This window comes from Simochromis diagramma, unplaced genomic scaffold, assembly GCF_900408965.1.
Source record: "Simochromis diagramma unplaced genomic scaffold, fSimDia1.1 OVJJ01000205.1, whole genome shotgun sequence".
Taxonomy (NCBI): Eukaryota; Metazoa; Chordata; class Actinopteri; order Cichliformes; family Cichlidae; genus Simochromis; species Simochromis diagramma.
In genome coordinates, this window is record NW_024386782.1 from 13,866,174 (window position 1) to 13,879,778 (window position 13,605).

Consider the following 13,605-nt stretch of genomic DNA (forward strand, 5'->3'; position numbering starts at 1 on the left):
TTCCTTTCCTCCCTTTTCCTCCTGTCTCCTCATTGCTTTCAGACCCCACCCTTCCATCATTCCCCATCTTCTCTGATCCAATGGTTTTTGTCTTTCTTGAGCTTACTTGAGCTAAGTACTTCGATGCATACAAGCAAGAAAGACTCTTTTTAAAATACTTTTTCCCTCATTTATCTTTCCCTTAGGTTTTTTTCCCAGCATCTCTGAGGCCTGATTTGGGAAACGTGACCTATTCATCATGTTTACAAGCTACTCACACACCCACCTACATACACATACGCACAGTCATTTGTAACTGCACATTGTATGTTTGTTTGTGATTGGCAAAGCTCGGCTGTAGGGGGTGGTACCAAGGGAGAACCCCCTTAAAGCACGGACAACTGCAGTTTTTGGTATTCGTGTGTGCGTGCATGGGTGTGTATGTGATTGCAGGTACTTTGTTAATCATTTGTAAGCCGCACCAGATGCCATGCAGGGGACCATAGTGCACAGGGCCTGTCAGTCAACCCACGCCTTCATCACACATACACACTCATGCAGGTGCAGGTGCACAGCGATCCAACAACACAACCCCCTTCCCTTGAGGCTGATTAGTATTCATGAGATCTCAGGAGGCCCCCTTAAACTCACTCACACACACACACACACACATATTCTGGTGGATTGGTCTATTCTAATTATCTCCTGGCGTTTATGGAGAGGGCTGATTAGAAGCTGTCAGTGTGACTGATGACGACATGCCATGCTATCCCCTAGAGAGAGACGGAGACGGAGGGAACGGCTGGTCACAGCTGTGGACTCTGCCTCCTCTCTGTCCTCGGCTCTTTATAGTTTGTGTATTTCTTCCTTGTAACTCAGCCTTACTAACAGCTGTCTTGTAATGTTCCTCTGTAGGTAAGCCAGTGATGATCATAACGGAGTTCATGGAAAATGGATCTCTGGACACTTTCCTCAAGGTGAGTCACGGCTCAGCTGGAAGGAATACATCTTTTCTTCCAAGGTCAGGGCCACGAGTCTTTACAGATGCCACAAAGAAAATGATGTCCCAGCTGAAGAGACATTGAAATTTTAAGTTGTTGTTCATCTCTTAAAGCTGAAGAATTCATTCCACCAACACTTTGGTGGAATTATTTTAAGTAGTTTTCAACAAAATATCTATAAAGGCTTTTGTTGTACAGAATCTAAAATTATTATGTTCTTTATTATCGGGTAAAAGGTGGGAAACACCTGACATTTTTTTAATAAAAAAGACACATTTTCACTTAATGGTACAGTTAAAGGAGGATAATATCACTGTCGTCATGGGTACAATATATAGGGAATTTAAGAAGGGTTTGTAGTCATGTTATGAGCACGAACACAAACACTTTGGGGGGGGGGAAAGCAAAGCAAACAGAAACATTTAGATGGGTAATGCTTTCCTCACACAGTTTTTGATAATCGGTCAATGAAATGCACTTAGAGTCCATATTCCAGAGGGGAAAACTGCATCCGAATGCTGACTGGTAGGCAATAAAACAAAGAAAGTATATTGCTTTTTGTGCATTTTGCTCTGTCAGGATATATATTAAAAACAACAATGAAACTGTAGCGGTGGCTTCTGTTTTAACTTTAAGTAACAGATTTCTATGTGAATACTTTTATTTAATCGATTGAATACTTTAATGAACTACTCAGACAGCAAAGATAGCATTATGAAAATGTTAAAATCGTGATATCTACAAGCACAAAATAGAAATATAGTAGAAGTAGTAAAGATTGTGTAGTAAATTAGCTGAATCACGGTTTCCATACACCGAGATGAACAGATTTAGATTCAGTGTCGTTTGTCAGGCAGTAAATTCACTGCAGTGCTCAGAGCCATTAAGGCTGTGATGATAGGCCCATTGCTTAATAGACACCAATCCTGGCAGCAAACTGAAGCAAAACACAGTAAAAGCAAAAAAAAAATGGCTCAGGCACAGTGTGACTGCCACACACAGCCACACGTTTTGTGTGAGAGCATGTACTGTAGCGAGGGTCCTAAACGTGTCCACAGGGAGCAGTATAAACATGGAGTCATCTTTATAGTTGGTTATAGTTTACGGTCCATTAAGTTCCTAATTTTTTTGTTCTGTTTTTTGAGGTAACAAAAAAAAATATTATTATTATAAAATAACATGCCCAAATTAGCCTAATATTCCCGCTTCTTGCTTCTCTCATCTCTTTCATTCATCTCATTGTCAGCCTCTCTGGCCTGCATTTGTCTCATCTCTCTTTCCCTGTCCTCTCCACTCTTCCTCCTCTTTACTGGCAATGCAACATGGTGGGCAGATTGATAGAGGAAGTCTGTAGGTTTGTTAGACAGTCCAATCAATCAGCATCTCACAAAACCACCAGCTAATTAACTTAGTCCACAGCTGCCGAGGGAGGGAGCGAGAGAGAGAGAGAAAAGAAACGATAGAGGAAGAGGGTGTAGGGGAGGCACAGATGCAGAAAGATGAAGGAAGATGGATGGAGAGATCGAGACTGAGTCAAAGTATTACAGAGTTTCTCCCTCTCTGAGACACAGTCTTGAGGAGAGACAAAGATGGATGGAGAGAACAAAGAGACAGAGGAAGGAGAGTTGATATAAAGGACAGAGGGTGACTGATAACATGAATGGTTTTTTAACGGGGACCATTGGCCCAGGGCAGAAATAATTGGCACAGGAAGGTGAGCTGGACCATCATCGATCAACGGCCTCCACTCTCTGCCAAAGACAGCTCAAATCTGAAATCCAGTGAGCTCTGCATGGGCACGCGGTCAGCGTTTGAGAGGAAACTTTTGTCTCCTCTGTCAGGTCCAATCCTCTGCAAGTTGGATTTCTATGTGATCCTCCATTGATCCCTGGAAGGCGACATCCATCTTTTGCTTGCCATGCTCCAAAGGGAGGTTAAACTGTGGGGTTAGCTGGATCTAAAAGAGATTCACAGCCTTACACCAGGACATTTGCTAAGTGTGTATTGCTGACACTGCAGAAGCTCAAATCCTGGGACTTACTGGTCATTTGGTGACCACAGAATAACATTTTACTCATATAATCTGACGGCAGACCTTTTCCACTTCAGTTGACATTTAAGCCTGTGTGGGGCTGTCATGATTTACAATGAGCAGGTAAGCAATGGAATTTACTGAACACATTGCTCGTATTATGAATACAGTGTATTATTTAAACATGAAGGGATGGATATTAAAAAGTTGCCATTTGTCAAAGTTTGACAAATTGTGTTAAATTTTACTTTTGGGAATATTATCCAAGTATTATGGATCTACCAGTTTTCTGCTGCCCCAAAACAAATGTTTCAGCAAAGCCTACCAATCAGAAGAAAGTGGGCTTTTAAAGGCATTAAGAGTTAAAACAGTGGATAAACTGATGGTTGCATAAATGGCCAGTAAAAGAAAAACAAGGATGAATAAAGATACGCTGAACTGCGACTCGTGTAAAGATTCTCTAGTGGAGTCCCAGGACAGAAATACTGGAACTGGGCACAATTCAATCAACCTTTCTCTTTGGTCTTCCTTCCAGAAACATGACGGCCAGTTCACGGTGATCCAACTCGTCGGCATGCTCCGTGGTATCGCTTCAGGTATGAAGTACCTGTCAGACATGAGCTACGTGCACAGAGACCTGGCAGCTCGAAACATCCTGGTGAACAGCAACCTGGTGTGTAAGGTGTCCGACTTTGGCCTGAGCCGAGTTCTGGAGGACGACCCAGAGGCCGCCTACACTACAAGGGTAAGACACACTCTCACAGTGTACTGCTGTCATAACAGCAGCTGGAGCCAGCTAAGGCAAAACACTGTAGACGGAAAGCTTTCATGCACTCGTCACTATTGAGATTTCCACTTTCAGGAAGTTCAGATTAGTTTTACTGCACGGTGTGCAACCGGAATACAGTCTTAGATGCAAAGTGGGCACTCTGCCTCTCCACATTCCCAGTATTCTCAGCAGTGACCTCACTGGCCCTTTTCTTCAAGGATGCAAGCTCAAGCTGCACTAGGCAAGTGTGTTTTAAACATTGTTCTACAAAGGCTTTACTCACAGCCAATACCATAAACCCATGCTGTCAAGTCAAATCACAGCAGTCTTTGGCAACGAGAGCATCCTCTCACTGAGCTCGGAGAGAATGGAGAAACTTAAATGTCAGTAAGTTAAACCACTGCGGAGTAACTCATCTAAAATGTCCACAAGGAGATGGCATTATTCATATTCATAGGAAGGGTTGGATGTTATTTTTAATATGGCATTAGCATTGCCCTGGGAGGAGTGTATCAGCCGCTGACTGCTCTATTGCAATCACACACAAACTCCTACTGATGTCAGGAGACGTAGATGGAGAGCTGCAGGCACTGAGGGGTGCAGGGGGGAGTAGGTGGGGGTTGTAGAGCCCGAAAACGAAGATGATTCAGGAAGAGAACAGAGAGCGAGAGAAAGGGGGGAAGGTGGCAGAAGGATGGAGTAAGCGTAGTTAGGAGGGGGGAGATAAAGGGGTGCGGTAGGTGTGTACAGAGGTGGAGGAAACAAAAGTACAGTGCAGAGCGACTTGGAAGCTTTGCCTTTTATTTGACTTTGACCGAGCAGAGATGGGGGATGCTAGGTGGTGCAGAGGCAGCTGCCGCATGTTAAAAAGCTGAACGGAGCCTATAGAGGTACAATGTGTCTGTGTGTGTGTGTCAGAGTGAAAGAGAGCGAGAGCTCTTGCTGCCTATTGTGTGTATACAGTGGGCTATATGAATCCTTTTGATCTGAGGATCGACGACAAAGGCAGGGGCGGCGGTGCAGGGAAAAAAAGATAACAGAAGAAAGACAAGTATAAGAACAAACACTGGAGCAAACATTAACCCCTGTTGTCATATTAAAGCAGAGCGCTGCTTAGTGTATAACCTCTCCTGCTCTGTTCCTAAAAACAGCACTGCACCAGGCTTCTTTGCAGCAACCATTTTATAATTTGTTTTCTCTCCTCTACAGTACTCTGCTGTATCTTGATTTATTACAGCGCTAATACAACAGCCTTGAAGTATTCACTCTATTATTGGCAGCACGATGCAGTGGGCCCAGAGCGGCTGATATTCAGTATGTGAATAAATGCTGACTGCCTCTGGGACCATTTACAGGGAGGGAAGATCCCCATCAGATGGACAGCTCCAGAGGCAATAGCCTACAGGAAGTTTACCTCAGCAAGTGATGTGTGGAGTTACGGCATTGTCATGTGGGAGGTGATTTCATATGGAGAGAGACCCTACTGGGAGATGTCCAACCAGGATGTGAGTCACACATAAACACACGGTCTCAGGTTCGATGTTAATCAAATTAGTGCACTTACACAGTGCTGCCAGCGATAAAGAGCTACTTTTTCAGTCTTCAGTAAAATTCCTATCTATAACAAGAAGTTTGCACATTTTACATTTTTCCTGTATAGTACTGATCACAGAACTCGATACCTCTCTCCATGCAGGTGATCAAAGCAATAGACGAAGGCTACCGTCTTCCTGCTCCTATGGATTGCCCTGTGGTGTTGCACCAGCTCATGCTGGATTGCTGGGAGAAGGGGCGAAGCGACAGGCCAAAGTTTGCACAGATTGTCACAATCCTGGACAAGCTCATCAGAAACCCAGCCAGTCTCAGAGAGCTGGCAAACAGCTCAGTATGGTCAGTGAGAGAAAGATGTGAATTATGACTGCAAATTTCACTGATAAATCTTGCCATGCCTGGATTAAATTGTAGGAGAGTAGAGGTACAAAGTGCAAAGCAGTAAATGAGGTGACATGAAAGAACATTATTATCTTTTATAAACAAAGCCGTATTTATGAAATGGAAATTTATTGATACAGACTCGCGTGCTTGTTTCACATTCAGTGTAGATGCCCCTAATCCCCAGTTATATTGCACTCATCCACTGAATATAATTATTTGTGCATTTGCATTTTGTAACTTCAGGCATTTAGCTAACCCTCAGAATGAAAACAGCATGCAGACGTTCCAATCCTTTTCCACTCCGACATACTCAACAGAAAAAAACAAATGCAGGCCCCTCTAAAAAAAGGCAGAACACAGCAGACTCAGAGAACTATGTAACAAGACGAAAAGACTTACACAGGCTTAAACAAAAGCATATACTGCACTATGTAAGTGAATATCGTAAGTTCTTTTAGCAAAAAAGATTGTGTTACCTTTGAGTGTGCAATGACAAATAGATCATTTCTAACAATTTATAAGAAAAAAAAGCAAGCAAACAAGTCAAGGGTTTTATAAGTAATACCACACAAGCTTGCTCTGGGGTGAGGGCAGCATTAATCATACTTACCCGCTAATGGTTGGGTTTAAAGTTTATGTTTTTCTTTTCAGCGGGGATTTGAGGCTGTCGTGCTGTGGTCATTGCAGAATTATAATGATTCTGTCGGCAGAACCAAGACTGATGCGAATAGTTTTTATTTTTACGAATCTGTGTCCAAGCACAAATTATTGATTTCGGCAGTAACAACAAACTGTTTTTCTAGCCATTAACCGGCCAAAGCTTCATTGAATTTGTATTTGTGTTTTTTTTAAATCCCAGCAGGGAGGACCCGTCCACGCCAGAGTTCAGTGTTAATACAGTGGATGAGTGGTTAGATGCTATCAAGATGGGCCACTACAAGGAGAACTTTTCCAGTGCTGGATATGTCAGCTTGGACTCTATCCTTTACATCAGTGTCAGGTGCAGACTTACAGGATTTTCAGCACGAGTAATAACACAATCTACTTTGGTGTCATTTGAATGTGAAGACAGTGAATTGGGCATGAAACTTGGTATTTTAAATGTAAAACAGATGCATTTTCTTCATAACAAAATAGCTTCGTAATACTTTGCCTGTATTTTTTTGTGTTTTCCATCTAGTGAACTGGCTAAGATGGGAGTGTCCCTGGCTGGCCACCAGAAGAAGATTTTGTCCAGTGTGCAGAGCCTGCAGACCCAGGGGACGCACGTCCAAGTATAACACTTTCAACATTAGAGAAACACGAGGAGACAAAGTCAAACTGGATGCCCCTGTTAAGAGTTTCCCCACAGCAACAGAGTTGTGATATAAGCTCTGTGCTTGGGCCTTCTTGGATTTGAAGACACATTAAGATGGAGACGACATGGACGCTTGCCTCCTTCACCTTCTCGCAGTTTCCCCATTTGTACCATCCTTGGTGGGCACTTCTGGCTTTAGCTCTCAGAGTCCCAGCAATACGGTCACCATTATGGAGCATCAAAGAGACACATTTCCAACTGCAAGGCTGCACCTGAAGCATCCCTGATCATTTCACACCGTGTCAACTCAACAAAACAGGAGGGAAAAAGACTTTAAACAAAAGAAATGACAAAAAAACAAATTAGAATATAATATCACTGTCTGTTAGGTGTACAGTTGTTTTTTTCTGTCATTTTGTTGGCTTTGAGTTTTCACCTTGAAGAGTTTAAAAAGGGTCAGATGGTATGTACATGTGTAGATATATGTTTATATGGGCTGTGTGTCTCACAACCATAGAGATGGACCTAAAGTTTGTATTGTTGGTGAGGTTTATAGGCTCAACCTTAACAGACGTAATTACTTAGTACGCGTGTGGCCCCTTGCATTGCTCTCTGTACACAGAAAGCCAGTGAATGAGCCAAGATTTTGAATGAAATGAATGTTTGGGTTTGGGGAGAGGGGAACTGAAAAACTGGACCTTTAGGGATAGAGAGGGATATAGATTTGCTAGCTCACACAGGATGGAACTATGATTCGTTTTTAAATAGTGTATTGGACCAAGACCAGGGCTTCCTTAGTGACTGCTCCCAGACACACTTCCATAAAAACTATACCCAGTGCATGTTTGCAAGTACTCTTGCATTTACAGTACAACCTAACTAACAGCAGAGAATACAGCAGAAACAGCTACGGTGCAGTTAGCACAGAGAAAATGTTACTCTTCCGCCGTCTTTTCCAAACAGCAGTCTATCACAGGTGTTATAGTATGGTGTTGTTGCAAACACATCAGCCCAGAAGTTTGCCTTCCAGTATTTCAGGTATGTTAAGAAGTTTATAGTGTTTTGTGAAGAGCAAAGTTGATGCAGACAGATGTCAGGACAGATGTCGTGACAGACTTGACACTGTTAAGGACGTATGACTTGTTTTTCCAGTGTTGTGCCATGTACAGTAACTTTGAAATCTAAATAACGACCCACCATTCCGACTCTATGGTTTTCTTTCATCAGTTCCCGTGGCTGGATGGTTACACAAGGCCAGTTAGAATAATTACAGTGGTTTGTGTTTTCCAAATAGTCTGCTTGATGAAAAGAAGCATTGGACCCTTTTTCAGCAAAATGAAATAGAAGCAGTGTTGACTTTCAGCGGTGCCACCACAAGAGGGTAAATTTGACTTTAAAAAAAAGAAAGATGATTTGTGCGTGTTGTATTCCATCACTTCCCTGGTATCTGTCATTTTGAACACCCTTATTTAAAAAGAAATACCCATAACCGTAAAGCAGCATTTTTTTCTGTATTAGAAGGAAACTGCGGCTTATCACAATAACTATCACAATAATTATACAGTAATATATGAAGGGACCCTCTTTGTGTACACTGTAATAATGGCACTGAACCCGCTTTTAGTGTATTTCTGCACCCAGTTTTAATATTTGTGGTACTCCATAGGACCAACAGTGGCATAAAGTACAGAATATATGATTGTATCATAGTGTAAAATATGTACAGTGTTGATTTCCAATGTTAGAATGTTTGTAATGATAACAATGATGATGACTATGATGTACTTTTATTGTGAAAAAGAGATTTCTGAAGTTCTCGTTCAGGGGTGGGTCATACAGAGGTGAAGGTGATACGTTGGTCTGAACAAAGGAATGTAGCATGGTGCAAAGCTTCAGCTTTTATTGACAGGTGAGAGTGACTGCAGTTTCTACTATAGCGTTAGGATGAGTAGAATGGACTTTCTTTATTGATACACTGGCTTCATTTGCATATCCACCTTAAAGAGTCGTTACATGCACTTTTTTGACCTTGGACTGCATACAACACAATTTTAAAAAGATGCTTGTTCAGGAGAGGGAAGGACGAAAAGTCTAACACGAAAAATCCTCCATTTAAACTTGGATCTGATATCACAGATTGAACATTTGCTCTCTCCTTACCCTAGAAATGATAGCTGAGCTTAGCAGACTTGTCAAGCATTGCATTTCTATACATGCTGCAGTAGTTTGCATGGTATAAGAGTATTTTTAGAGGGTGAAGAGTATGAAGGGTAATGCTGCTTCCCTAAAGTCAAGAGCAAAAGAGTAAAAGTGTAAGAAATGGTTTCTGCAGCATGTTTGTCGGAACTAATGTAAGTGTGACTGTTAGCTTATCTATTAGCTTTGTAACAAGACTTTACTTCAAAGGCTAAGAAGTACATCTTTTACTTACTAAATTGCTTTATTTTCTGGAGTTACAGGGTATTTTAAATCCAGTACATGTATATGTCCAATTAGTACATGTGGCTTTGGAAGTCACCTGGAAACTCAGTTAGCCAAGAGAGACCTTAGCTAAGGTGATAGACGGTATAAAAGATGGACGTAGCCAATGTGCTCTTACATACTTTTGCGCGTGAAGTTCTGCTTTGAAGCCCCAAGGTGTGTGTTTACCTCATCATCATCTTGGCATTTTTAAACTGGATTTAATGAGGGAAAACCACACTCTCATTTGCTAATGGCTTGTCAATCACATGTCATTAGCCAGTGATCATATTCTGAATAATAATAATGAATTATGCTATTCATTGTATTCAGTATGCCTTCAAATGAGTCACCGTTCCTCATACTGAGGAAACTGTCCCCTGAGGTTAGAGCAGAGTGACATTTTTCTATCAACTCCTACAAGACTGGAAGTGTTTTTGCAACCACCAGTATCAACCCCAGTGGCCAATAAATAGATTGCAGATTTAAAGTCCTTTTCGGACCCAGAAGCTATCTTCATTTTTTGTACCGCCTCTGACTAAACCTGTAAATTTAATTGATTAGTTATCTACAACAGATAAAATGTGCCCCTGGTGGTTGTAATTTAGCATATTGTTATTCTGAAGTAGAAACCTACGTTTGTCTAACATTTCAAAAATACAATTAGTAACATGCACCATGCTAGAAGGGAAATCCAGACAGCCCTGATAGTTATAAAATCTGAGCCACTCTGCTGCCAGTGAAAAGTTGCTTTTTCAATTGTGTTGTTCGGCCCCAATGTTTTAGTACTAGTAAAATAGAGGCGTGACAAACTGTTCTGCTTTTTTCAGCATAAGCCGCAGATGCAAATTCAGAGTTTGAAACTGTTCATTCTACTCTTGCTAACTCTATGATTTCACTCTAGCGGACTACCCGTGACCGCTGGCCTTTTAGATGCCTTATTTTCTGAACTATTTTTCTGTTTTGTTGCCCTATACAGGGGATATTGAGAGTAAAGTGTATTTATCTGTGTTCTTAAGGTGACCTCACATTAACACCCTGGTTTTATAACATCCCAGAGGCCCCCTCAAACTGTACCATCATAACTTCCATACCTTTAAGTAGATACTATTAGAACCGTCACACATGAAGACCTGTAAAAGTGGACGGGGAAAATCACAGTGTTGTTATTTATTTGCAAATTATGAATATGATTGGATTTCAGTTCTTTTCTTTATAAGTGCCAAATTCCTCTTGCATTTTTAACATTATGTTACTGCCTGCAAAATAACGGTGAATTGTTGACATTGTCCTTTTTTTGACCCACTTATTCATCAGCACTCTCACTTTAGAAGAAACCATTTTGGTTTCTACTCTGAACTCCCTGGTTTTTATCACTTTTCACCATGTCAAGGTTAGCTACGTGGGCTGGTTTGCTTGAACTTAAATACAGTGTTTGTATCCATTCTCCACAAAGTCTGTATCGTAAATGTTAATGAGTGATTCTCATCTGAGACTTTTAGCACTCTCTCTATCTCCCTCTTTGTCCTCCTCTCTCTCTTTGTTTGGCCATCATACAAGGCTTATTTGTCCCCATGCCAATTTCCTCTGCGTTGCTTGTTGTAAAGGGTGTAGGCATTTTAATGTCTTTCATGTCGCTGTAATAAATATGCTAATATTTCTAATTTCTCACCTGAAGCCTGCAGTGTCTTTTTCTTCAACAAATTTCCTTCTTGTCTTGCTCCCTCAGAGAGAAGATCCCAGAGAAAATTGAAAAAGCTTACAAATATTATATATACAAAAAAAATGCAGTCCCAGCATCCATCTAACGTTTTATTTTACTTATTGAACTGAGCTACTAGGTGGTCAGGTGTAGATGATGGCTTTGTAGTTGTCACGTATCGCATAAAACGCATCTCATTGGGTCGGCTGGTATTCCATTAATTCCATATTCTCAGCCTTGGCCTTGTATGTGTTGACAGTAATGACAGTAATGTTGCTACCACTACACTATCGAGGCTGATATATATACTGATAGTGAGTCCCATTACAGTAGATGCTTGCTGATGTGAACACTGCTCTACACACCATCCCCACTGTCAGTAACACTGAAACCAATGAGCTCATATATATTGCCACAGTAATCCTAGCTGCACTTGGATATAATATAAAGCATGCATGTAGAGAAAGTTCCCCATGGAGAAGAAGGCTGGAAGCCACTATTAAGGAAGAAGATGGGCACATGAGAGACAGGTCCTGGATGAAAAGGAAGGACAATAAAATATCTACAACAGTGATGGCAAACAACACCAGCGCCAAGTGGCTGGTGGACCTAAGATCCAATCACAGCACCTTCCATGAGTCGGAGTGACATTAAAAAGGCAGACATCCAACAATGAGTCTCCGTAATGAAGGTCTGGACAGCACCGGGACCTAACATGATTCATGTCTACTGGCTAAAGTAGTTAACAGAAGTCAGTGGTCACCTAGCACCACAAATAAGGAAACTACTAACAGCGGCTACTCATCCAGACTGGTTAACACAGGGCAAAACAATCTTGATCACGGCAGCCGATTACCTCCCTCACAACAACATAGAAGCTCCTCTCAGATATTGGAAATAACACCAAGCCAGATCCTGGTTGATAAAGCAGTACAACAGGGCTCTAAGATCAATTGGACCAACTTGACCCCCGCCTAGATTGATTACACAAAAGTATATGACAGACAGTATGTCTGTGAAGGGTCTCGGTCATCCAGGTCTTGGTAGTCTAAGGAGCCTTGAGAGAAAAGTGTTTGGACTTCTTTAAGTTGCTTCTTTAAGTTTCTTGAATCAACTTAAAGAAGTCCAGACACTTTTCTCTCCAAGCTCCTTAGACTATATGACAGACATGGATATTGGAGTACTTGGGATTATACAAGGCTAATAGTGCACTAATAGCATTCATCAGAAACTCAATTGGACTGCTAAGGACTGGACGCCAATTCCAAGGCAACTGCTCAAATCATCAACAAATGAAGACAAATGAAGGTGATGCACTGTCCCCACTATTACATAAACAGATTCAGGAGTGATGCGACCATCAGCCACCTTCTATACATGAATGACATCGAAATGTATGCTGGGAGTGAACAAGATATTGACTGATTCACCTCACCAGGATCTACAGCAAGGTCATCGGGATGTCATTTGGACTCATAGGTGTGGACAAATGTTTGGCAAGAAAGGGAAGGTGATCTGGAGTGAAAGGGTGGAATTACCAGAAGGTAGAATAGCAAACATATAAGACAACGTCAAGTACTTAGGCTTCCCACAACAGGTACCCTGATAAAGGTGCACAAATCTTATCCATAGCCAAATACTTCCAGAAGGGGCTGAGAAACCAGTTGAATGGTAAAAAATAAGAGCCACAATCCAGGATGAAACACTGAGCATCCCCAAACACATCATTAAGATGGCCCCCTGATATGAGCTGTTTCAAGAAAGCCTCAAACAGCTGAAGACTGACGGTGAGCAACAGGAGGAGGAACTATCATGGATGACCAAGCCCCTGCATGGGATGTAGCATTGACAGACAGAAGAAGTGGCTGATGTCAAGAAATCCTACAAGTAGCTAGAAAAAGCCAATGTAAAGGATAGTACAGAGGCTCTGATCATGGCAGCACAAGAATAGGCCTTAAACATCAGACCCATAGAGGCAGGTACAAGAAAAAACCCACCACATAGTAGCAACATGTAAGAAGCTAGTTGGGAAAGCATACACTGAGAGGCACAACCAAGCAGGTGGCATAGTGTACAGGAACATTGGTGCCACATACAGACTAGATGTCCCCAAACACCCCTGGTGAGTTCCAGACAGACAAGCAACTGCTGGCCAACCAACAAGAAATAGTGTTGGGCAATAAGGAGCAGAAAACTGCATTTGTGATAGACATGGGAATGGCAACCACAAAAGCCAGAAAAATTGTCAAAACTATAAGAGTGACTCCACCAGCTCCAGGCCAATCAGAGGTTTCTGTCCAGAAGCGTGCAATCATAGGAAGAGCTAAGATACTGCACAGCACCCTCAAACGCCGAGGCCTCAGGTTGAGGACCCAAGCTTGAAGAACAAACATATATTACCCCAGAGGGGAGCGAGAGAGAGATTTTTTA

The 13,605-nt window shown here is 41.8% G+C and overlaps 1 protein-coding gene across 3 annotated transcripts in view; it reads left to right on the top strand.

Annotated features, from left to right (window-relative positions):
• Positions 1 to 11,144, top strand: part of epha4b (eph receptor A4b) — a 78,337-nt gene extending 67,193 nt beyond the window's left edge. The window contains exons 14-19 of one of the 3 annotated variants that reach the window (XM_040022007.1): positions 895 to 956; positions 3,548 to 3,757; positions 5,137 to 5,286; positions 5,478 to 5,671; positions 6,576 to 6,716; positions 6,897 to 11,144. In XM_040022007.1, coding sequence (XP_039877941.1) covers positions 895 to 956; positions 3,548 to 3,757; positions 5,137 to 5,286; positions 5,478 to 5,671; positions 6,576 to 6,716; positions 6,897 to 6,996 — 857 coding nt within the window. In that variant the 3' untranslated portion in view covers positions 6,997 to 11,144. The remainder of the gene's footprint in view (positions 1 to 894; positions 957 to 3,547; positions 3,758 to 5,136; positions 5,287 to 5,477; positions 5,672 to 6,575; positions 6,717 to 6,896) is intronic. The other 2 variants (XM_040022008.1, XM_040022009.1) reach the window with 2 other exon arrangements.
• The last annotated feature ends 2,461 nt before the right edge of the window (positions 11,145 to 13,605 follow it).